This window comes from Cervus canadensis, chromosome 5 (genome assembly GCF_019320065.1).
Source record: "Cervus canadensis isolate Bull #8, Minnesota chromosome 5, ASM1932006v1, whole genome shotgun sequence".
NCBI lineage: Eukaryota > Metazoa > Chordata > Mammalia > Artiodactyla > Cervidae > Cervus > Cervus canadensis.
Window position 1 is genome coordinate 46862584 of NC_057390.1, and position 20298 is coordinate 46882881.

A 20298-nucleotide genomic window follows, 5' to 3' on the forward strand; every position below is an offset into this window, starting at 1 on the left:
GCCATAAATTCTCCTTGCTATCAGAGCCAGATAAAGAGTTGAAAAGAGGTCACATAGAGGGCGGACATCAAAGGAGCCGATAAATGGTCTGAATCCACCTCTACCCTCAGAATTCCCCCAAGTCCTGGTTTTCTGATGCTGGTCTCTACCGATACGTGGGATATTTACCAACATTTCTGTGGTGCTACTGTTTTCTTGCAGAACCTGACTTCCCAGGCATTTAATATCCAGCTTTGTCTACATCAGCTTCTTTTCATATGTATACGTATATATGTGTATATATAATTTATTTATTTTATTTTATGTGACTGTGTGGGGTCTTTGTTACCGTGCGTGTGATTTCTCTAGTTGGGGAGAGTGGGGACCACTCTCTAGTTGTGATGCGCAGGCTTCTCACTGCGGTGGCTTCTCTTGTTGTGGAGCTGTAGGCACACAGGCTTCAGTAGCTGCAGCTTCCTGGCCCTAGAACATAGGCTCAGTAGTTGTGATGCACATGCTTAGTTGCTCCAAGGTATGTGGAATCTTCCCAGACCAGGGATTGAACTCATGTCCCCTGTATTGGCAGGTAAATTCTTATCCACTGGACCACCAGGGAAGTCCTACATCAGCTTCTTAAAAATAGAACTATTTTGAAAATATTTTTGAGTGCAGAAGAGACGGAATTACAAACCAAAGATAAACTTATGGTGAAGAGCCTTAAAAATCAATTAAGTCCAGAAAATAGGCTGTGAAGGCATGCCTCCACCTTATGGCTTCTGTAGTTTCATTTCTAAGAAGGTTGTAAAGTTCTTGGCTTTGGGGGAAGAAACCAAATATTTAAGGAATTGAAGCAGAGTCCTGGGGCTTCCCAGGTAGCACTAATGGTAAAGAATCTGCCTGCAGTGCAGGAGACACAGGTTCAAACACTGGGTTGGAAAGATCCCTTGGAGAAGGGAATGGCAACCCTCTCCGGTAATTGCCTGGGAAATCCCATGGACAGAGGAGCCTGGTGGACTACAGTCCATGGGGTCACAAAGAGTCAGACAGGACTGAGCCACTAACACTTTCACTCTTTCCTGGGGACTAATGGAAAGGTTGAGGGTGAAGGGTGTCCTGAAGACAGTATCAGCCAGCTTTTCAAGGGGGCCAAGTTTCAGGGGAGGAAGCCTCCAGGAGTTGACCCTCCAGCATCTGACTCAGATACCTCTGTCCCACTGAGAGAAATTTAGGTGACTGAGAAGAAATGAAGATTAAAAATCGCAGAATACACGGGAGTAAAGCTGATGAAATTCAATTTCCAAGAGCATTTTAGGGGCTAGTTCTCATGGGATGGGACTGAGGGGAACAACTGTGACCAAATTAAATTGTGACTTAAGGAGAACTTGTGTCCTGGTGCTCTGGCCCCCTGAGCTGTAGAGCTTAAGAAGCAGCAGGACCTGGCGATGGAAAAGGACAAGAAGAGAATAACATGAGAAGGGGAAATGTGAGACCACAGGGAGCCCCAGACAGCACCTAGGCCAATAATAGCGAATAGGTGGTCTGAGAGCCCATACTTACCCCCAGCCCCAGTCATAGCAGACATAGATGCAGCCTCAGAATCCTTCTCAACACAGTGCAACAGGAAGCCCCCTACCAATCAATCAAGTATTCATTTAGGTGAACCCAGTGTACAATCTCTCATCTAACCGAGCTCTCCATAAGAGAGATGAGAAGATGCCGGTCAGGGAAATTAAATACTGTCTTCCCTGGCCACAATCTAGACCTAGATGTCTGTCTGTCCATCTCTCGGAAGTAGGGAGGGAAGAGGAAAGGGGAAAGGCTTCAGGCCTGAATTAGCTATCACCCTCTTCCATCACTCTCCTACTCATCCACCCTCTGTCCTCGATCTGCCCACATAGACTTCATGCCACTCCTTGCCTCTTGTGGGCTGTGGTACCAGGGGCTTCATCCAAGGGTCGAAGGGGCTGAGTCTGAGAGCTGATCGTACTGCAGTCTTTTTCGAAGAAAGATCCAATTTTCTACCTGTGTCCCCTTCTCCTTCTCATTATACTGAAGTTCCCCTTCTCTCACCTGTGTTGCCAAGCCCTCATTTGTTCAGGCCTGTGTCAAGTGAACTGAATGCATTTGTCAAATTCCAGCGGGTTCTACTCTATTTGGTCCGGAACCAACCACTGCCAGACAGTATGCTCAAAACAAATTAGGAACTTAGGGGGTGGTGTTTATTTTTTACCAAAACATCCACACAGCCTTGAACCATGAACACCAATAGCTCTTTCCAATAGGATTTATTCTGTAAAGTTTCCCTTGGCATGTAATAATTTATAGAATGTGTCCATTGCATGAATCAGTGTGCACCTGTGACATGAAACTTCGACTCTGAACGATGCTGATAACATGATGGTAATAGTAATAAGGTGTGTATGGGTACTCTCATTTATTTATTTATTTATTTCCCCATTTTACACGTGAAGAAGCTGAGGCTTGGGGCATGTTGGTGGCTGGTCTAAGGACACTTGGGAAATTCGTTGTAGAAGCAGAATGAGGACTGAAGTCCTCTGATTTCTGGACCCTTCCCTCTAGAGGAAGCATGGAAGTCCTGGAGGCCTGGTCTTGTCTGTTGAGTCCCCTGGACTTGGCTCCAGTACCCCTCCCAGTCTATCCTCCCTTGACTTAGCGCCTAGCCTTGCTAATTTACATTCTTGCTTACTGCTGTATCCCCAAGTGCTTCTTAAAGTGCCCAGGATATCAGGATTAATCAATATTTGTCAAATGAATGAATTATCTTCAAGGAATCTCTAGAAATAGAGGTAAGGAGGCAGTTACTGTTGTATTGACAACTTACAGGGTTCCCTGAGAGGTACCTTCTCTTCCACTGTTGCTAGGCACCCCCAGAGGGCCTGACACAAGAAGGACCCCAGGGGTGGGGGTGGGGGACTGATGGAGGGAAAACAGTGCTGTGGGGGTGTGGACTTGGTAACCTGGTTGACAGAAGCTCACAGGGAATCCATGTGAGTCCTAGGAAAAAAGGCAGCCCCCAGTGTGGAAAGAGGTAAAGGCATTTTGGTAAAATGGTGATAATCTAATCCAGTGATTCTCATTCAGAGGTGACTTTGCCACCCTGGGTCATGTGACAATATCTGGAGACATTCCATGTTGTCGCACTGGGTGGGAACTGTTACTCACATCTAGAGGGTAGACCCCAGGGATGCTGTCCAACATCCTGTAATGCACAAGAAAGCCTCCCCCGCAACGCCCCCTCCACAGAAAATTATCTAGCCCCAAGTGTCAACGGGGATGAGGTTGGGAAACCTCCTACCTCGTAAACATCACCAAGAAGTCGGACAACCAGATAATTTCATCATCAAACGGGGGTGTTTTGAGAGGGAAGAGAGTGAAATGTGTGTTCTTTGTAAATATGCTGGCACAGTATTCATATCTAGTCAGATTGGGATGTCTTGTCACCTGGTCAAGAATCCTCAGGCGAGGGAGGATCTTGTGGGTCTGCCAGACAGGGGGCCATGAAAGAAGGGACATGGGTGGGAGGAGGATTGTGGTGGTTGTACATGATGTGGATGGAGAGAAATCACCAAGTTAAATGGGGTCTCCAGAATGGGATGGCTTGACTACCTGATGGAGAGGAGAGGCAGAGCCAGGACATCAGAACTTCACAGAGCATCCTCCATGTCACCAAGGCCAGAATATTTCCCACAAATTATAGATAAACAAAGACAGGGATACTTGTCTGTTTTGCTGAAAATAATTCTTTTCAGGAATGGCATGGATAGATGTCAGTGGTTCACAGGCTTGTGTAAACACTGTCAACCCACATCTCCTTTCCAGGTCAGGAATAGGCAACATGTTTCATGTCCCTTGTAGCTCTGATAGGTTATATCCACCCTTAAGGCCAGGTTGAGGAGCAGAAACCCCATTCTGGCTCAGAGGCAAAGAGTGTGGTGATTGATTGGCAATGTCTGCCACAGGTCCAGAAAAGGACAGTGATGGGCCAACGGGCCACCCCTTTGCCATCCCTTCACAGGGCCTTGTCCTTGGTTCTCCTGGGAGCTGGGGCTGAAAGGGTGTGAGCTCTAAGTCCAGTGGCCTCTAATGTGTTTATTACAGCCCACTGTGCTGGCTGCTATGTGAATGCCACAGGGGACCACAAAGACCTGGAAGACATAGCCCCCAGCCTCCCTCCAATACCACGACATCATTATGGATGACTAAGATTCTTGTAAATAAAATCATTGGAGGATAGGGAATAATAGAGGCCTGTAATAGCCAGGCCTCCCCTACATGGTGGAGCCCATGGCCTGGTGAAGGCCCACTGAGTAGGGAGGAGCTTGGGCTCAGAGAAGGAGAGGGGAGGGAGGAAGTGTGTCCAGAGAATGGCTTGGGAAAGAGTGGGAGTGGCAGAGGGCAGGCTTGCAGAGCCTCCGGGGAGCAAGACAGTAAGTACAGGAACCCACAGTGGCCCGCCTGATAATGCTTTGCTGTATTTTTTCAGGGCGAGAGATGGTGGGCCCCACGCTGCCTGGATACCCACCCCACATCCCCACCAGTGGACAGGGCAGCTATGCCTCTTCTGCCATCGCAGGCATGGTGGCAGGTAAGGGGTGGGGCTGGGCAGGAGGGGAAACATTGTAAAGAGGAAGTGGTAGCCATCGGTGGAGCAAGAGGGTACAGGAAGTAGGGTGTGCCCCATGCATAGACTTTCCAAAGGACACTGAAGGATGGACCAAGGGATGCAGCTCCTTGTTAACACCCGGAGAAAAGACTCCAGTACAGTCCTGGCCCCTTAACTCTCCCTCCAGCTCAGCCCCCTTCTTCCCAGAGGCTCCCTCTTTCCCATCATGACGAAAAGGGAGAGGCTGAGACAGACTAACATTCAAATCGAAGCTCTGCCATTTCTTCCAGTGATTCAGTAAGCCTTCATAGAGAGTCCTCTGGGAGCCATCAGAACAATGGAGGTAAACCTAAGCCCAGCTCTTAAGCACCCCGTGGTCTCCCAGTTATTTACCTCTGATGAATCCTGGTTTACCCTTTCTGAAAAATATGAGTGTGAATGGTGTTGGTGATGATGGTGATGAAAATGGTTGAAATATATCCTTCACACCTCACATTCATTCAACCCTGCACAGTCAGGAGCCATGGCTTGAGTATTCCAAAAGTACTAGAGTGTGAGATGAGCAGGGAGTATGTCTCCATTATCACTTGGACAGTCCTGGAATCCTCCCCAACAGTCCTGGGGGTCTCTTTGTCTGACAGGATGATCATCACCCAGCAGTGACCTGGGGTATCAAGGTCTGGACAAGTGAGAACAATGGGAGTTTCTCTGGGTGCATCTCATTCTCTTAGGAACCCTACAGGCAGAACCTCAGAATGGATAGGGTAGAATAGAGCCAATGCATAGGGTCCCTGGTGGCTCCGGACGGTAAAGAATCTGCCTGCAATGCAGGAGACCTGGGTTCAATCCCTGCGTGGAGAAGGGAATGGCTACCCACTCCACTATTCTTGCCTGGAGAATTCCATGGACAGAGGGGCCTTGAGGGCTACAGTGCATAGGGTCGCAAAGAGTCAGACCTGACTGAGCAACTGACACTTTCAGAGCCATTTGCACTGCCCAGAGAGGTCTGAGGACCTGGCGCTCCTGGAAGGGGCTCTGAATCAGGACATCTGTGACCCCTCTTCTCTGCACCAGCCTACCTGCCTCTGACTCCAGAGACTCAAGGCCTTCACCCAGACCTGTTTCCCCTCCCCCGCCGGCAGGGGTTATTCTTTACCAGCCACCCACTGTGGGTGCCCTGTGCGAGGCAGGTGGGCTGGGCGCTCCTGGGCAGAGGGAGGGGACGAGGAGCGAGGGAGGGAAGGAGGCTCTGGGCTCCCTGGGAACCCGCTGAGCTGGCACTTGTTGCTGCCTGGTTACCGTGGCGATGTGCTTAATGCAGCGTTGAAAATACAGAATACTGACTCCTCTCTCCCTCCTGGCCCCAGACTCCCTCCCTCCCTCCCTTCCTCTTCTGGAGCGTGAAATGAGATTGGTCAAGATAAAAAAGGAAAAGATTCGGTTATTTTTTTAAGAGTGTGGATAATGGGGCCTCTCAATCACAATCCCAGGCTCCAGTCGGTGCCCCCATCCCCCTTCCAACCTCTCCACCTTTCCCTGCCGCCTGCTTAGAGGAGGAGGAAGAGACAGAAAGCCCAGGGCTTTTCTCTTAATTATGAATCATTTCCCGGGGGCAGGCCCAGGGCACAGGGTTCCTGGGGCCCAGAGTCTGACCTGTGAGGTAGCTGGAAGGCTGGGGCCTCTCATCAAAGTCCCCCAGGTTGTTTCTCTAAAGACCTCATCCTGAGTGGGTGTTGCAGAAAAAAAAATAATAATAACACAAGTACACCATGGACTACAAGTGAATTCCAAGAGGGGGTTTGCCTGGCAAGGTGGATGGGCACCCAGTAAGTTTCACGCAAATCAGTTTTTAGAAAATGCAATGTTATTTAAATGCATCCCTAGGTTCCTAGTAACTTGGTGGTGCAAATGAATTCTTAAGGAATTTTTTTGGTAGAAAAAGTATTTGTCCATTTCTTACCAGTGGGTACAATCTCCTGATTGATTGAAGGGGGATTTCTTCCATTAAAATCAAAACTTCATTGAGCACCTACTGTGTGCTAGATAGATACAAAATGCTGTCAGCAAGGCATGCCAGTGACAGTCTTCAGTCAGTTGTAGAAGGACAGGAGATCATTTGTTTGCATTTTCTGGGTGCCTGGCCATTCATAAGTATAAGTTTATTTCTCTTTGAATCCTCACCATAAGACTGGAGCATTGATACAACCTCAGGTTTATGTAGATAAGGAATCAAGTTTAGAAAAGCAAAGTGGTGTGCTTGGGGATCATAATCATAATCATACTAAGTGACTGGGTTGTTCAAACACTATTCTTTTGATTTTCAAATCTTGCGTTCTTTCTGCTACACCACGCTGCTTCCCGTCATATCAGAAGTAACAACACGAGCTATAAGAGAGCAACACAGGAATAAGACCAGGGCATGGATTTCTCTTGTCCATTCATCTTCTGTTTTCCCTTCTAATTGTTGTTGATGCTGTTCCTGCCCCGTTAATACTGTTAATGGCCCTTTTATCAGCTTTGGAGCCGAACAACAACTCTGATAGATGGATACACCCATCTGTCTCTCCATCTTTCCATATATGCATCTTTTCACACATTTTCCCATATATCCATGCATATTCATATCCATCCTTCCATCATTGAATCATTCAGTCTTCTATTCCTTTCTTCCATCTACCCATTTTTCTATTCATGCATCCATCCATTCATCTATTCACCCATCTTTCCATTCATCCATCCATACTTCAATTCATTCATTCATTCTTCTATCAATTCAACCTTCTATTCATCTTTTCTTCACCCATCCTTTCTCCCATCCATCCATTCATCTGTCTTCCATCATCCGTCCATCCTTCAGTTCATCTATTCAACCTTTTATCCCTCTATTCATCCTTCCATGCACCTTTTCATACATCTATCCTTTCTTTTATCCATTATCCATACTTCTATCATCCACCCTTTCAACCATCCTTGCGTCCTTCCATCCATTTTACCACTTTTCACTTAACAAATAGGAGTTGAGATTCTCTGTTATGGGATGCAGTGACCAAGCCAGGTCCATCTGTTTATGGAGCTTACAGCCTAACAGTGGAGAAAAAAGTATAGTAAACAAGTCAAGGAATGAATCAACAAGATAATTTCAGATAGCGATAAGCTCTGGTTCAGACAGTAAAATGGGATGATGTAATAAAGAGCTGCAGGGAGAGAAGATAACTACTTTAGATTGGGTGATCAGGAGAGGCCTCTCTGAGAAGGTGTTCAGAGTGGTCAGCCAAGTGATAAACTGGGGCAGACCATCCCCAGCCCAAAAGAACAGCAAGTGCAAAGGCCCTAAGGTAGGAACTAGTAGTGTAGCATGATCACACATGGGAAGAGTGTGGGTATAACTGAGAACAGTGAGTGAGCGGGAAAAGCACTACAGAATGAAGAGATATTGGTGGGGGGGGAGGCAGGGGGTCAAATTTTAAGACTACCTGGGTCACTGGGAAATCAGATGGTAGACAGTCAGAAGAGGACACCTAGAGACCAGTTAAGGGAGGGACAATTGCAGTGGTTGATACAGGACATGACAGTGGCATGCGCCAGGGAAGTAGAAGGGAGGGAGGAGAAAAGAGACATTGAGGATGTAATGTATTTTGGTGGTGGAGCCAATAGCACTTACTAGTGAATTGGCCATAGGGGTTTAATGACAGAGGAAACCAGGATAAGTCCCTGGTTTGAGGTTTGGGAAAAGGCATGGGTGGTGGCGGCAACTATTATAGGGAAGATCAGAAGAGGAAACGGTAGAGTATTTGGCATATGGAAGTCAAGGATTCTATTGGGCCATATTAGGATTGAGACATCTCCTAGATTACCGGTTTAATACATCAGTAGGCACATGATGTATATCTATAGTCAGGAAAGACTAGGGCATACATTTCAGTCATTGTGCAGAACTGTTATTTAATGCTTAAGGGATTATGCAAGGTCACCAGAAAGAGGATGTGGATGGAAAATCACAGAAGGCTCACAAACCAAGCTCTGGGGTCCTTCAACATTTAGAGACATAGCAGAGAAGGAACCAACAAGGCAAGAGAGCAGGAAAGGCCAGTGGGTTAGGTGGCAAACCAGGGGAATTGGCGCCATGAAACCCAAAGGCAGGGAGGGAGTGATGAACTGAATCAGAGTCAGCCAAGTGACCTTTGGAGTGATCGGGTAGAGGTTGTAAGGATTTGAAGGGATCAGCGTTGGCCTGACTGGAGGGGGGATGAGGAGGTGAGGGCAGAGACCGTGGAGCAGAGAAGGGCTGCGAGCTGCAGAGAAATGTGGGCTAAGAAGAGGATTTTTAAAAGAGAAAATAGCAGAGCCTGTTGGCTGGCTAGGGGAATGATGAATTGGAAAGGGAGATGTTGACGAAGAGTGAAGAGAAGGGATAAATTATGAGGGCCCAATCCATGGAAGGATGAGTACGGTAGGATGCAGAGCAAAGAGGATAGGTTGGCCTTTCATGAGAGCGAGGACATTTCATCTGCCGTGGGTGAAGGTGGGTTGACGGACCTGGTGGTGAAAGGATGCTGCACCTAGGGGTGTACCACCTCCTCAGCCCCATCCTCTCCTCCAACTATATGACCAAAGCACATAGGTACCCTGTAAGTGTGTGTTGGACAAATGAACGAGTGAGTGAGTGAGTGGATGCATGAATAAGCGACACAGTGAGGGGCAAACACATTGGATTTTCCACCTTTCTTCCTGTCCTTTGGAGTTGGCTGAGGTTGGCATCGGCTGGGGTAGGGTCAAGGCCTGAGAGCATTGCTAAGGTATAATTGGCTTTCTCCAAGGATGCACTGAAACCAAAGAGGTGTGGGGGACACCAGCAGATCACACTGTGAATACAAGAAGGCGCACTGGAGTGGGCACTGGAGGCCAGGGTGCTAGCAGGTTCTAGGGGAACATGTGGCCTGGGGCGAATGCCTTTCCCTCTCTGGGCTGTAGTTTCTTCATTTGTGAAATGAATGGTTGGATGAGGTCATTTCTTAGTTTCTTTCTTTCTATTTTTAATCCCTTGGTGTTTTTTCCTCCCTCCTTTCTCTTCCATGTATTCGTTGTTCACCTGACCTGTGTTAGATTACTCCCTGCCCCTAATGAACTTCCTGTGTTACTGCCTGTCACTAATGTCCTGGACAAGGACCCAGAAGCCTTCCTCTCCTTCAGGCTCTTCCTCCTCGCTTCCATTCCTTCTGTGCAATTGCCTACATCTCTGACAGGAAAGCAACCCCCACTGACCCCAACTCAGGCTTTACCACTGATTGGATGATGGATGTGGGGCTCTAGTGAGCTTTATTTTTGTGCCTGCCTAATGGGGAAATCATAAATGCTGGCATTCCTTGCCTGCTTCTTCTGTTCCAAGAGTGGTACCATAAGCATTTGATGTATGTTATCGAACTGAATCTTCCCCACAACCCCATGAGATAGGGGCAGTAATCTGCACCGTTTGACAGATAAGGAAACTAAGGCTCAGAGGAGCTCAGTGACTTGTCCAAGGTTGCACAACTTGGAAGTGGGGCACAGAGATTTGGCTCCAGGCAGGCCAGCTCCAGAGCTCGGCAGCTTCGAGCCCCACTCCCAGAGTCTGGGAATGAGTTCAGGAGCCAAAGAAGGCACTTGACTTATAACAGCAGATGAGATTCTGGAAGGCGGTGTGGACATTCGTTGGAGTTCAGGATTGGTGGGAACCTGGCCTTGTGGATGGAACTGTCTCCCAAGTACATAAATGGATGATCTGGAATTTCAAGTGAAGACCTCTCAGGTCAACTTCTCCTCTGCCATTTCCCATCTGTGGGATTTGAGGCTAACTCCTTACTCATGCTGCACTCCAGTTTCCTCTTCTATAAATTGGCGCTATTGATGGGCGCCTCCCAGCTGTAAGAATAAAGGGGCATCGAGTGCGGGAAAGTGCTTTGCAAACCTTAAGCTCTGAGTTCCAACAGTAATTGTGGTGGTCTGCTTTGTTATTTAAGGGAATTCTTAAGTCATTTTTTTGGTAAGTAATTCTAGTGAGGCCAAGAATCCACACACAGAAACAGGTGATCTGATTTGCTTTGTGTAAGTCGTGTGCTGAGTTTTCTTCAAGTGGCAGGTTTGAGATGGGGCAAGAGTCTCTTCAGAGGAAGTCTCAGGACCCACATGCTCTCCAGGCCCCTCCCCTCTCTGCCTTTCATCCTCTGCACCCATCCCCAACCACACACACTCACACACTCTTTCCTCCCTAACAAAGCATACTGAAGGAGGCTACAAAGAACCTGCCTGCCAATACCGGAGGCCATGGGTTGGGAAGATCCCCTGGGGAAAGAAATAGCAACCACTCTAGTATTCTTGCCTGGAAAATCCTATGGACAGAGAAGCCTGGCAGGCTCCATGGGGTCGCAAGAGTCAGACACGACCTAGTGATTAAACAACAACAGCACAGTTTATACTCTCTTGAGTCCTTCCTTGACCACTAACCTCTCTCACTCATATTGACCCCTCCCAGAAAGACCTTTCTACAGAAGGTCCAGACAGCATCAGAAATGGTTAGAACCTGGCACCTGGAGTCACAGCACAGCTTTCAATCTCCACCAAACCCTGCAGCTGTGTGAGCTACAGACCCCAAGACTCTGTTTCCTCATCTGGAAAATGGGCATCATAATAATATCTACCTCCTGGGGTTCCTGTGAGAGCTGGTCGTGTCAGGGCGGTACCCCCAGTCCCTGACAGAAAAGGCACTGCCCCCCAAAGAAATGAGATGGAGGGGCCTCCAAAGGGCTCTTGGAGGGGTCTCCTGAGCTCCCACTGTCCCTGCCCTGGCCCCACCTGTCCCCCAGGGCTCACTCTGTGTCCACCCTGCAGACCCTCATCCCCCAGCCCCAGCCCTCAGGCCGCGAATCCACCTCATGGGTCTCCTACCTGTGTGCCTCCCACAGGAAGTGAATACTCTGGCAACGCCTACGGCCACACCCCCTACTCCTCCTACAGCGAGGCCTGGCGCTTCCCCAACTCCAGCTTACTGAGTAAGTTGCCTCTGGGGCCTTCTCAGGCCCTCCACTGTGCAGGGTGGGTGGGGGTGCTCCGTTGGACCAAAGTGGTCCGAGAGCTGGGAATCCCCAATTCGATGAAGGGCCTGGAGAGACAGATGTTATCCATAATCCGAGCAGGTCAGGGAAAGGCAGGGTACCAAGTTGTCTGGGGGGAGAGGCAGAGGGGAGACTTCTGGGCATCACTCACTTCTCTGTCCTGAGCCCATGTCTGTGAAATATTTGTTTTGTGTAAGATTCAGGGCTCAGGCTTTGGGAGGGTGGGGGTGGAGGGGACATCTCTGCAGGATGGACAGGCTAAGAAAGTTCCACGGGGAAGACACGTCTCTATGCCCCTCCACATCTTGGAGGGTACCTAGAGGATTGCCAGCAACTCTCCTGCTGGGGAGCGTGCTGATTGCAAACAGTGCCATCCTGTTGCTTTCATTAACATCTAAGTGGCTTGAAAATACTCATGATTCAGCCCCAGAGCCCTTACACAGAGACCCTCTGTTCCACCACATTCCTGATATTTGGCTTGAGATGTGGATAGCAGCCTTCAGTATGGAAGTCTAGATAATGAACTGGACTGCAGGGCTTCTCATCGGCCCCTCTCCCCCTGGGCCGGGGTTGGGTTGAGAAAACAAGGAAATCAGGAAACCAAGCCCCATAAATGAATGTGAGGGATCCCACTGGAGTCTCCATGACCTGGAGGGTCTGGGAGCAAACCTGAGCCCTGTAGAAGCCGCGGCACAGTGCAGCTGACCCCAAGGGTCTCCATTCCCAAGACACCCCTCTCTCCTCCTGTTACCGCCTCATGTTCCAGGAATGACTAGGAGGCTGACTGAGTTGGACTCTGTTGGCCTTGTGAGTTCTAGCCACGCTTATGTCCAGTTCAGCTCGGAAAGATGAGGGCATAGAGATGTGCCCTCCCCATGGAACGTCCCCAGGCTCTCCATCCTGTGGGTGTGCAGAGCAGCCTGGAGGAGGCTCTCAAATCCACATATCCCTTGAGCAGTCAGCTTTCCATCCCCTCTGATTTCTAAGACCCTCTGATCTTGTGCCTTTTGGTCAAGGCCGGGGAACACCCCAGCGATCCCCCAGTCAGTACTTGATTCTTCAGGGCTCCAGTCATAACTTCTCTTTCTTGCCCTCTCTCAATGCAAGGGTGCTGAAGGTCAAAGGAATCGTGGGGAGGGGAGGGGCAAGAAGCCACTATTCTCCTTCTGGCCAGAAACTCAAAGGTGAGGCCAGAGAAGGAGGAAATAAGGGCCAGAGAGGAGTTAATCTTTGATGATCAGATAGGCCAGAGGGATCAATGATTAACTCACGCTGTCTTAAAGGTTAGCAGAGGCAGGGGGAGGCTATGGTGCAATTTTTTTCTTCTGACCGGCAGTGTTGTTGTTGTTCTTTTTTTTTTTTTTTTTTTAACTTGTCCAGGTTCCCCATATTATTACAGTTCCACATCAAGGCCGAGCGCGCCGCCCACCACCGCCACGGCCTTTGACCATCTGTAGTTGCCATGGGGACAGTGGGAGCGACCGAGCCACGGGAGGACTCAGCCTGGGACAGGCCCCCGAGAGTCACACAAAGGAATCTTTATTTATTACATGAAAAATAACCACAAATCCAGCATTGCGGCTCCCTCCCTGTGTGGTTGATTCAGTGAACCATGAGAGACAGGACGATGGTGGAGGAGACGCCACCGGTCCTCCAGGACTCCTTAATGAGGGACAAGAGTCCCAGGGGGACAGACTGTCCCATTCCAAAGAGACAGAATCGGAGGAGAAATGTGGAGAAGAGGGCTGGAGAGGGATGGCCCTTGGGGCCCACCATGGGCTCGGGGGCACACAGAGGCGCCTCTGTGGCTCCATTGTTGACACGCTCTAGTGGCCATGGGCTGTGAGCACATCCGCCCAGCCCGCAGCCACAGTGGGTGCGAAGGCTCACCCCCACCACCACCCTGGGAGGCACCGCCTTCTCTACGCAGCTTGCTTGGCTCTTCCTGCTCATCCCTCCTGGTCACGGGCTCAACCCTGGGTCCAGCCAACCAGGAGCTCCACCCGGTGGTCAAGGTGGTCAGCTGCCTGCCTTCCCCTTCCCTGCTGCTGTGAATGTACCAATTCCATCCCAGGGGCTCCCCTGCTGCGGAGGATCCACCCCTCTCCTTGGCAGCCAGACCAGCCCATTACAGCTGGAGACAGACATTCCAAAGCACCCCTCCCACCCCGCCCCGGGCTCCGGGGGGTGGGGTGCAGCCCTGCCCAGAGTAGAACCAGGCACTGTAACTGGGGACCCCGCCTCCTGCTCCCAACAGCCCTGCCAAACCCACAGCTACCGAGAGACCCTGACACAACACCCCCACAGTTCCCTCTCTGGGCCCCACAGCTCCCGCTCCCCCCCCCCCCCCACCAGGCCTGACTGTAAATACTGTAAATGAGCCTCAGCTTAAGTCAAACTACCCCTTTCCCCTCAGTGTCGTTTCCCTGCCATGTCCGGCTTCTCTCCTTGACACTTCTTTCTTTTTTAAAAGACAACCCACCATTGCCATATGACTCAATAAACCATTGCTCTTGGTCTCTGGCTTTGGGGTTGACTGGGTAGGAGGTACCCTGGGACAGGGTTTTCTCCAGAAAACCTCAGAGCCCAGCAGCCAATGAACTCGTATTGGGGCTGCGTATTGAAAGGACCACTATTGTCTGGGAGAACCCTGACTTAGCATTCGCCCTCTGCCCCAGGGAGATGTTCGATGCCAGGCACACCACACACCCCAAGCTTTGATTGTTCCATGTCTGAGTCAATGAGAGCAGAAAATAAGCACATGGCCTGATGCCCGACCAATCACAGACTCCCCACAGGTGGTGGCCGCTGTTACTTACAGGAAGCCAAAGAATTAGCCAGGAAGGCTGGTGACAGATCCAGGAACAGCTCCACACGGGAGCCTGCATAAACAGCTCTTAGGATCCCTGAGGTGTGAGAGGAGGGAAGGGAGAAGACAGTTATTGGGCTCAGCTGCCTGGGAAAGTGTTGAGAGTGTCAGTCGCTCAGTCATGTCCAACTCTTTGTGACCCCATGGACGGTAGCCTGCCAGGCTCCCCTGTCTGTGTACTGTCCAGGCAAGCATAGTGGAGTGGGTTGCCATTCCCTTCTCCAGGAGATCTTCCCGACCCAGGGAGCGAACGAGGGTCTCCTGCATTGCAGGGACATTCTTTACTGTCTGAGCCACCAGGAGCAGCATGGGGTCCTCACATAAATGAACCTGGGATTCACCCTATTTTACATATGGAGAAACTGAGGCTCAGAAAATAATGAAATAACTTGCCTGAGGCAGGAAGTGGTAGATTGCATCAAAACCTCTTAGCTTAAGTCCAACACTTCGGCTCAGCACCACGGGCACTCATCAGGGATGCCAGGGGTTCTAGACCCAAGGGATATCCTGAGACTGCCCCCTGAGAGTCTGATATCTTTTGGCTTGGTTCCTAAGTATTGGGTCGGCCAAACCAAATGAACTTTTGGGCCAACCCAAGATTTGGCAATATTATAGAATTTCCCAGGTGGCGCTAGTGGTAAAGCACTTGCCTGCCAATGCAGGAGATGTAAGAGGCTTGAGTTGGATCCCAGGGAAGATCTCCTGGAGGAATTAATGGCAATCCTCTCCAGTATTCTTGCCTGGAGAACCCCATGGACAGAGGAGCCTGGCGGGCTACAGTCCATAGGGTCGCAAAGAGTTGGACATTACTCAAGCGACCGCACGTGAAATATTTGGCAAGACTGGGTAGTCAAGAAGCCGGGGCCAGGAAGGGGTGAGGGAGTTACTGTGGGGACTTAGAACAACCCTCTTCTGTGAAAGTCCACAGAACAAGGTGGGAAATACAGTGGTGACTGCAAGGGCTGGCTCTGTCCACAAGAGGATGCTCATCCCACCAGCGGCTGCCTGGTGTCTGTGTGGACCCTCTTCGTGAAGGACCCAGCTGGAGTGGGGCCAGGGGTTGGGCCCAGGACAATGTTGACAGTTGGGCAAACAGCACCTGGGGCTGAGTCTGATGGAGGAAGGGATTCCTCAATAACCCCTCATCCCCAGGGACACTCAGACTGGGAGGGCAGAGACTCTGACCCCCCTGGTTCTCCCAACGAAGAGGCCAGGAGTGCTCGCTGAGGAGAGCATGGACAAGGTGGACCCACGAAGAAAGCCAGTCCCGTGTCTTCCTTGTGGATCTGAGAAAAGGCTTGTTCTTCAATAACAGGACTTCCCTCTAAGCTTGAGCATGGCAGCAGGACTGAATCCCATTATATCTGAGGCTCTTCGTGATCCCGAACCTCTGCGTTCCTGAGCTCCCCAAGACAGTCCCCACCCAGGAACCAGCTTGAGTTGCTCGGTGCCCCAGGAGTCTGCAGAGCGACCCTTTCTATTCATACCCAAACCCTCTCTGGGAACACTGGTGCCCTGGCAGCCTCTCTAAGCCCCGAATGACAGGGCTTAGAGAATGAATGGTGGTGTTTTTGCTGGGTGACAATGGCTCAGCTCTCCCCTTTCTTCTCGGAGGTGAGCTGAGCCTCCCAGGATGCTGCTCAGAGCAGGTGTCTGTGGGCATGTGGCATGGCTCAAGTGCAGCAGGTCCCAGCCAATACCTCTCCAGACATTGTGTGCATGGTCAAACCCCAGGGGCTTAGAAAATATAGCTATCTACATGTCAGGGTCTTCTCTGGTGATTCAGATGGTAAAGACTCTGCCTGCAGTGCACACAGGAGACCCTGGAGACCCTTGTTCGATCCTTGGGTCAGAAAGATCCCCTGAAGAAGGAAATGGCAACCCACTCCAATATTCTTACCTGGAGAATCCAATGGACAGAGGAGCCTGGTGGGCTACGATCCACAGAGTTGCAAAGAGACACGACTGTGTGCATGCATGTGCACACACTTCTTGGGAGAGAGAGATGATCTGAGGTGCCCTGTCTTTGGTGGTGGTGTTGGGACAAGTCGGGGAGGTACATGGGGGGGGCCGTGGTGAAGAAGGAGCGTGAAGACAAGGATGGGAGGAAAGGGGCGCGGCCACAGGGGACTGGGTTGGGGCATGTGGGATGCATCTGCGGGCAGTTGGTGGGAAGTAGAGGGAGGTGGTCTACTGTGTAGCAGAGTCGGGGCCTCTAGTTTCTCTGAAGACCTGGACCTGGGCAGAGAGAGCCAAGTCTCACCACACCCCGTGCCATCCCCAACCCGCATTGTGCCCTGGAACCAGCCCTTTCACTACCTATGTGGAGAGACCTTCTCAGCTTTCCAGGCTGATCTCCCTGGTCTGTCATCCTCACCCTGGCTCCTCCAGCACCCTGTACCCTCCCAGCACACACCAGCCCAGCCCAGGATGCCTGGAGCTCAGGGGTCAGTGTGGGCCAGGCAGCCCCTGCACGCGGGTGGGTTTCCTGCTAGGAGACAGAGCAGTCAGGGTGGAGCAGAACCCATCTGTCTAAGGTGGGCTGGAGCTGCTGTGACCCTCTGGCTCCTGCCCCATGGCCTGGGGGTGGAGGTAGGTGGGAGTCCTGCTCTAAGGCCAGCCCCCAGGCTGGTTCCGAGCCCTCCTGTCACTTCTTTAATATTCTTGGCATTATTGTTTAGTCGCTCAGTCGTGTCCGACTCTTTTTGACCCCGAGGACCACTTTTGTCTCCGATTCTGAATGTTGGCCTCATTTCGCACTTGGGGAAACTGGGAGCAAGAGGTGCCTGGATTTTTCAAGGTCATTCAGAGGAGCCTGAACTCTAATCTGAGGCTGAATCTGCATCCTAACCTAAGGCCTTGAATAGCAGGGTGTGGCCGGGTTTCTGCAGAGACCTCAGGCTCCTGTAGCTCTGTGGCGAGGTACTGAGTTTCATGGCCGCCTGGGGTACGGCCACACACACCCAATGTGGGGACAGTCCTGGATGAAGGACCCAGAGGTTAGCCTGCAGGTGGGGAAGGAGTGCTGGGACCGGAGGAGAATACCAGCTGAGCCTCCATGCTCCGCCCCAAGTCTCCCCCAGGCCACCCCTTGGCCGCCCTCCTCCAGCTTTTAGGGTCATAAAGCACCTCCACCAGCCAGGGATCTGATGGTTCCTCTGTCCCAGCTTGCATGTCACCCTCAGACGTAGAGTGACCGGCCACGCTGCCCACAGCTGTGATGGTAGTGAAAGCATCTCGTCCCACAAGGGCTGCCTCCTCTCTCTACCCGCCTCATCTCTTTCTCCTTCCTTTTCTCACCTCTTCTAGTATCCTGTTCCAGTCCCTCTTCTGCGGGAGTCCGAAGCAGTTATTCCTTTGCGAGACCTTTTGTGTCTCCAGTGAATATTCGTGAGGACTCAGAGGTCCCGCATCTGCTCAGAAAACTCGCAAGCATTTCTCCTCCCTCCCTCTTTTCCTTTCTGGTTTGTTTCTCTTCTCTCTACTCTCTCCTCTTCCTCTAGCTCTGGGGGCACTCGGGATACAGATGCTGGAGGTCTTTATCTCCTGATGGCAGATACTGATTCCCTACTGCTCCCTGCTCGCATGCACACGTACACACACACACATGCCACCAGCAACCCCACCTCCACATCTCTAAGCGCCTCAAGCAAAACCAGGTGCCTGGCTTCCTGGATGAAGCTGCAGAAAGCAGGCAAGGCTGGTCCCCTCCCGGCCAGCATCCTCCCTGAGTATCACCCTTTCTCCTCTCGCTGAGCGGCAAAGGGTAAACCTCAGGTGCCGAGGCGCTGCCCTGAGACTTAGGTTGAGGGCTGGGTCTGCGGGGTGTGGGGCTTTGTTTTGGGGGGAGAAGAGAAGCTGGAGCCCAACTCTTCCACATCTGTGCCCGGTGGCAGCCGGCCAGGCTGGGGAGTGAAGCGCTGCCTCCGGCTCTCCCAGGGAAATGTGATTTCCCCTTGAGTGAAGCGGACTGTGCAGTGTGGAAATTGGCTCTTTTCTGAGCGAGTGGATGCTGTTCTGGAGTGGGGGGCTGGCTGGGGCCCGCGGGAGGCTGCGCTGGCCCCTGGAGTGAGCCGGGAGCAGCCATGTGCTGAGAACTCATTAGGGATAAATCACACTAGTACCAGCGTGAAGCCAACACCCTCCCCCCACCATGCCTCCTGGTCCCTCCTCGTCTCAGACTCCCCCTCTTGCCCTCCCTCTCCTCCCTAGCCAAGGCATCCTCCCCCATGTAAGGGGAGCCGAGGCCCATACGCGTGTGTGCACACACAGCCCCGCCTGCTGCCTCAAATCCAAGGGCCCATCCGTGAATGAGAGCCGCGTTCATTTACAAATAACTCTTTTTGTTTGTTTTAGATGTGTTTGCTTTTTTGCCAGGAGCGGGGCATTCGTCACTTCACTAACAGCCCAGGCCTGGGAACTCACATTCCCCTCCACCGCATTCCTCCATTGAGCCCCGATTCTTATGTCCTGCTCCTGCTTCCCAGGGAGGCCTGAGTAGAGGCCCCCAGCTGTGGGCAACATTGGTTCCCACCCACCCCATACACGCTCTGGGGAGAGGTGGTGGTTATGATTTAGTTGCTAAGTCATGTCTGATTCTTGCGACCCCATGGACTGTAGCCCACCAGGCTCCTCTGTTCATGGGATTTTCCAGGCAAGAATACTGGAGTGGGTTACCATTTCCTTCTCCAGGGGATCTTCCTGACCCAGGGATCAAACCCACATTTCCTGTATCTCCTGCATTGCAGGTGGATACTTTTTACCGCTGAGTCACCTGGGGAGTCCCTGGGAAGAGGGGAGTGCACCCCATTGGTCCTAGCCCAGAGAAAGTCCCCCGATACAGTCACACACCCACAGATGCTAGCCATAAATGGATGCCCTTGGTCTGAATGGAAACTTATTTCTCCATCAAAGCAAAGAAGGAAAAGAACGTGGGTAAAAAAGGAGGGCTTCCCAGGTGGCTCAGCAGTAAAGCATCTCTCTGCCAATGCAGGAGGTGCATGTTTGATTCCTGATCCAGGAAGATCCCCTGGAGAAGGAAATGGCAACCCACTCCATTATTCTTGCCTGGGAAATCCTATGCACAGAGGAGCCTGGCGGGCTACAGTCCATGAGGGTAGCAAAGAGTCAGATGCGGCTGAGCACACATGCTAAAAAGAAGGAAGGGAGTAAGGCCTCTTGACCTTGACGAGAACTGAGGCTTTACCTGTTGAAATTACAACCATGTCCTCCCCAGAACCACCCTCTTTGCTGATGACGAAAGAAAAGGCCTAGTCACCAGCTATTTTAGGGGCTGAGGTTGTGGTGTCACTGGAGCTGTTAGTTATGGTTTACCCCCTGGGAGACAGCGTTGCTGCAAAGTCCAGGCCTGGGTGTGGGGCTCTGTCCCCACCCCATCACCTCCTGGGTGGCAACCCCAGGGATATCCTCAGCTTCCTGGGCCATAAAATGCACAGCTCTGGCCAGAATGATGTCCAGCCCTAAAGTCATGAATCAGTAGTCACCCGGTCATCAAAGGCATTATGGGACTCATTTGACTGGTTCAGGTATGAAGCTCTCTTCCAGACTCCCCAGGTAATTTTCCATCAGGCAAACACCATACTTCCGTATGTGGAATCAGTCTCCGTTTGGGGTAGGGGCAGAGTGGCTTCTGGCGCCCCACTCACCCGGGGCACTAGAGTCCTGCCTCAGCTGGCTAGATGAAAGCCAGGCTTCCAGGGGATTCCAGGCTGGAGCAG

The 20298-nt window shown here is 51.3% G+C and overlaps 1 protein-coding gene across 5 annotated transcripts in view; it reads left to right on the plus strand.

Annotated features, from left to right (window-relative positions):
- Positions 1-14209, plus strand: part of PAX8 (paired box 8) — a 62964-nt gene extending 48755 nt beyond the window's left edge. For 4 of the 5 annotated variants that reach the window (XM_043468778.1, XM_043468781.1, XM_043468779.1 and 1 more), the window contains 3 exons: positions 4484-4585; positions 11542-11628; positions 13072-14209. In XM_043468778.1, the coding sequence (XP_043324713.1) occupies positions 4484-4585; positions 11542-11628; positions 13072-13148 (266 nt within the window). In that variant the 3' untranslated portion in view covers positions 13149-14209. The remainder of the gene's footprint in view (positions 1-4483; positions 4586-11541; positions 11629-13071) is intronic. The other variant, XM_043468780.1, reaches the window with a different exon arrangement.
- Positions 14210-20298: the final 6089 nt, after the last annotated feature.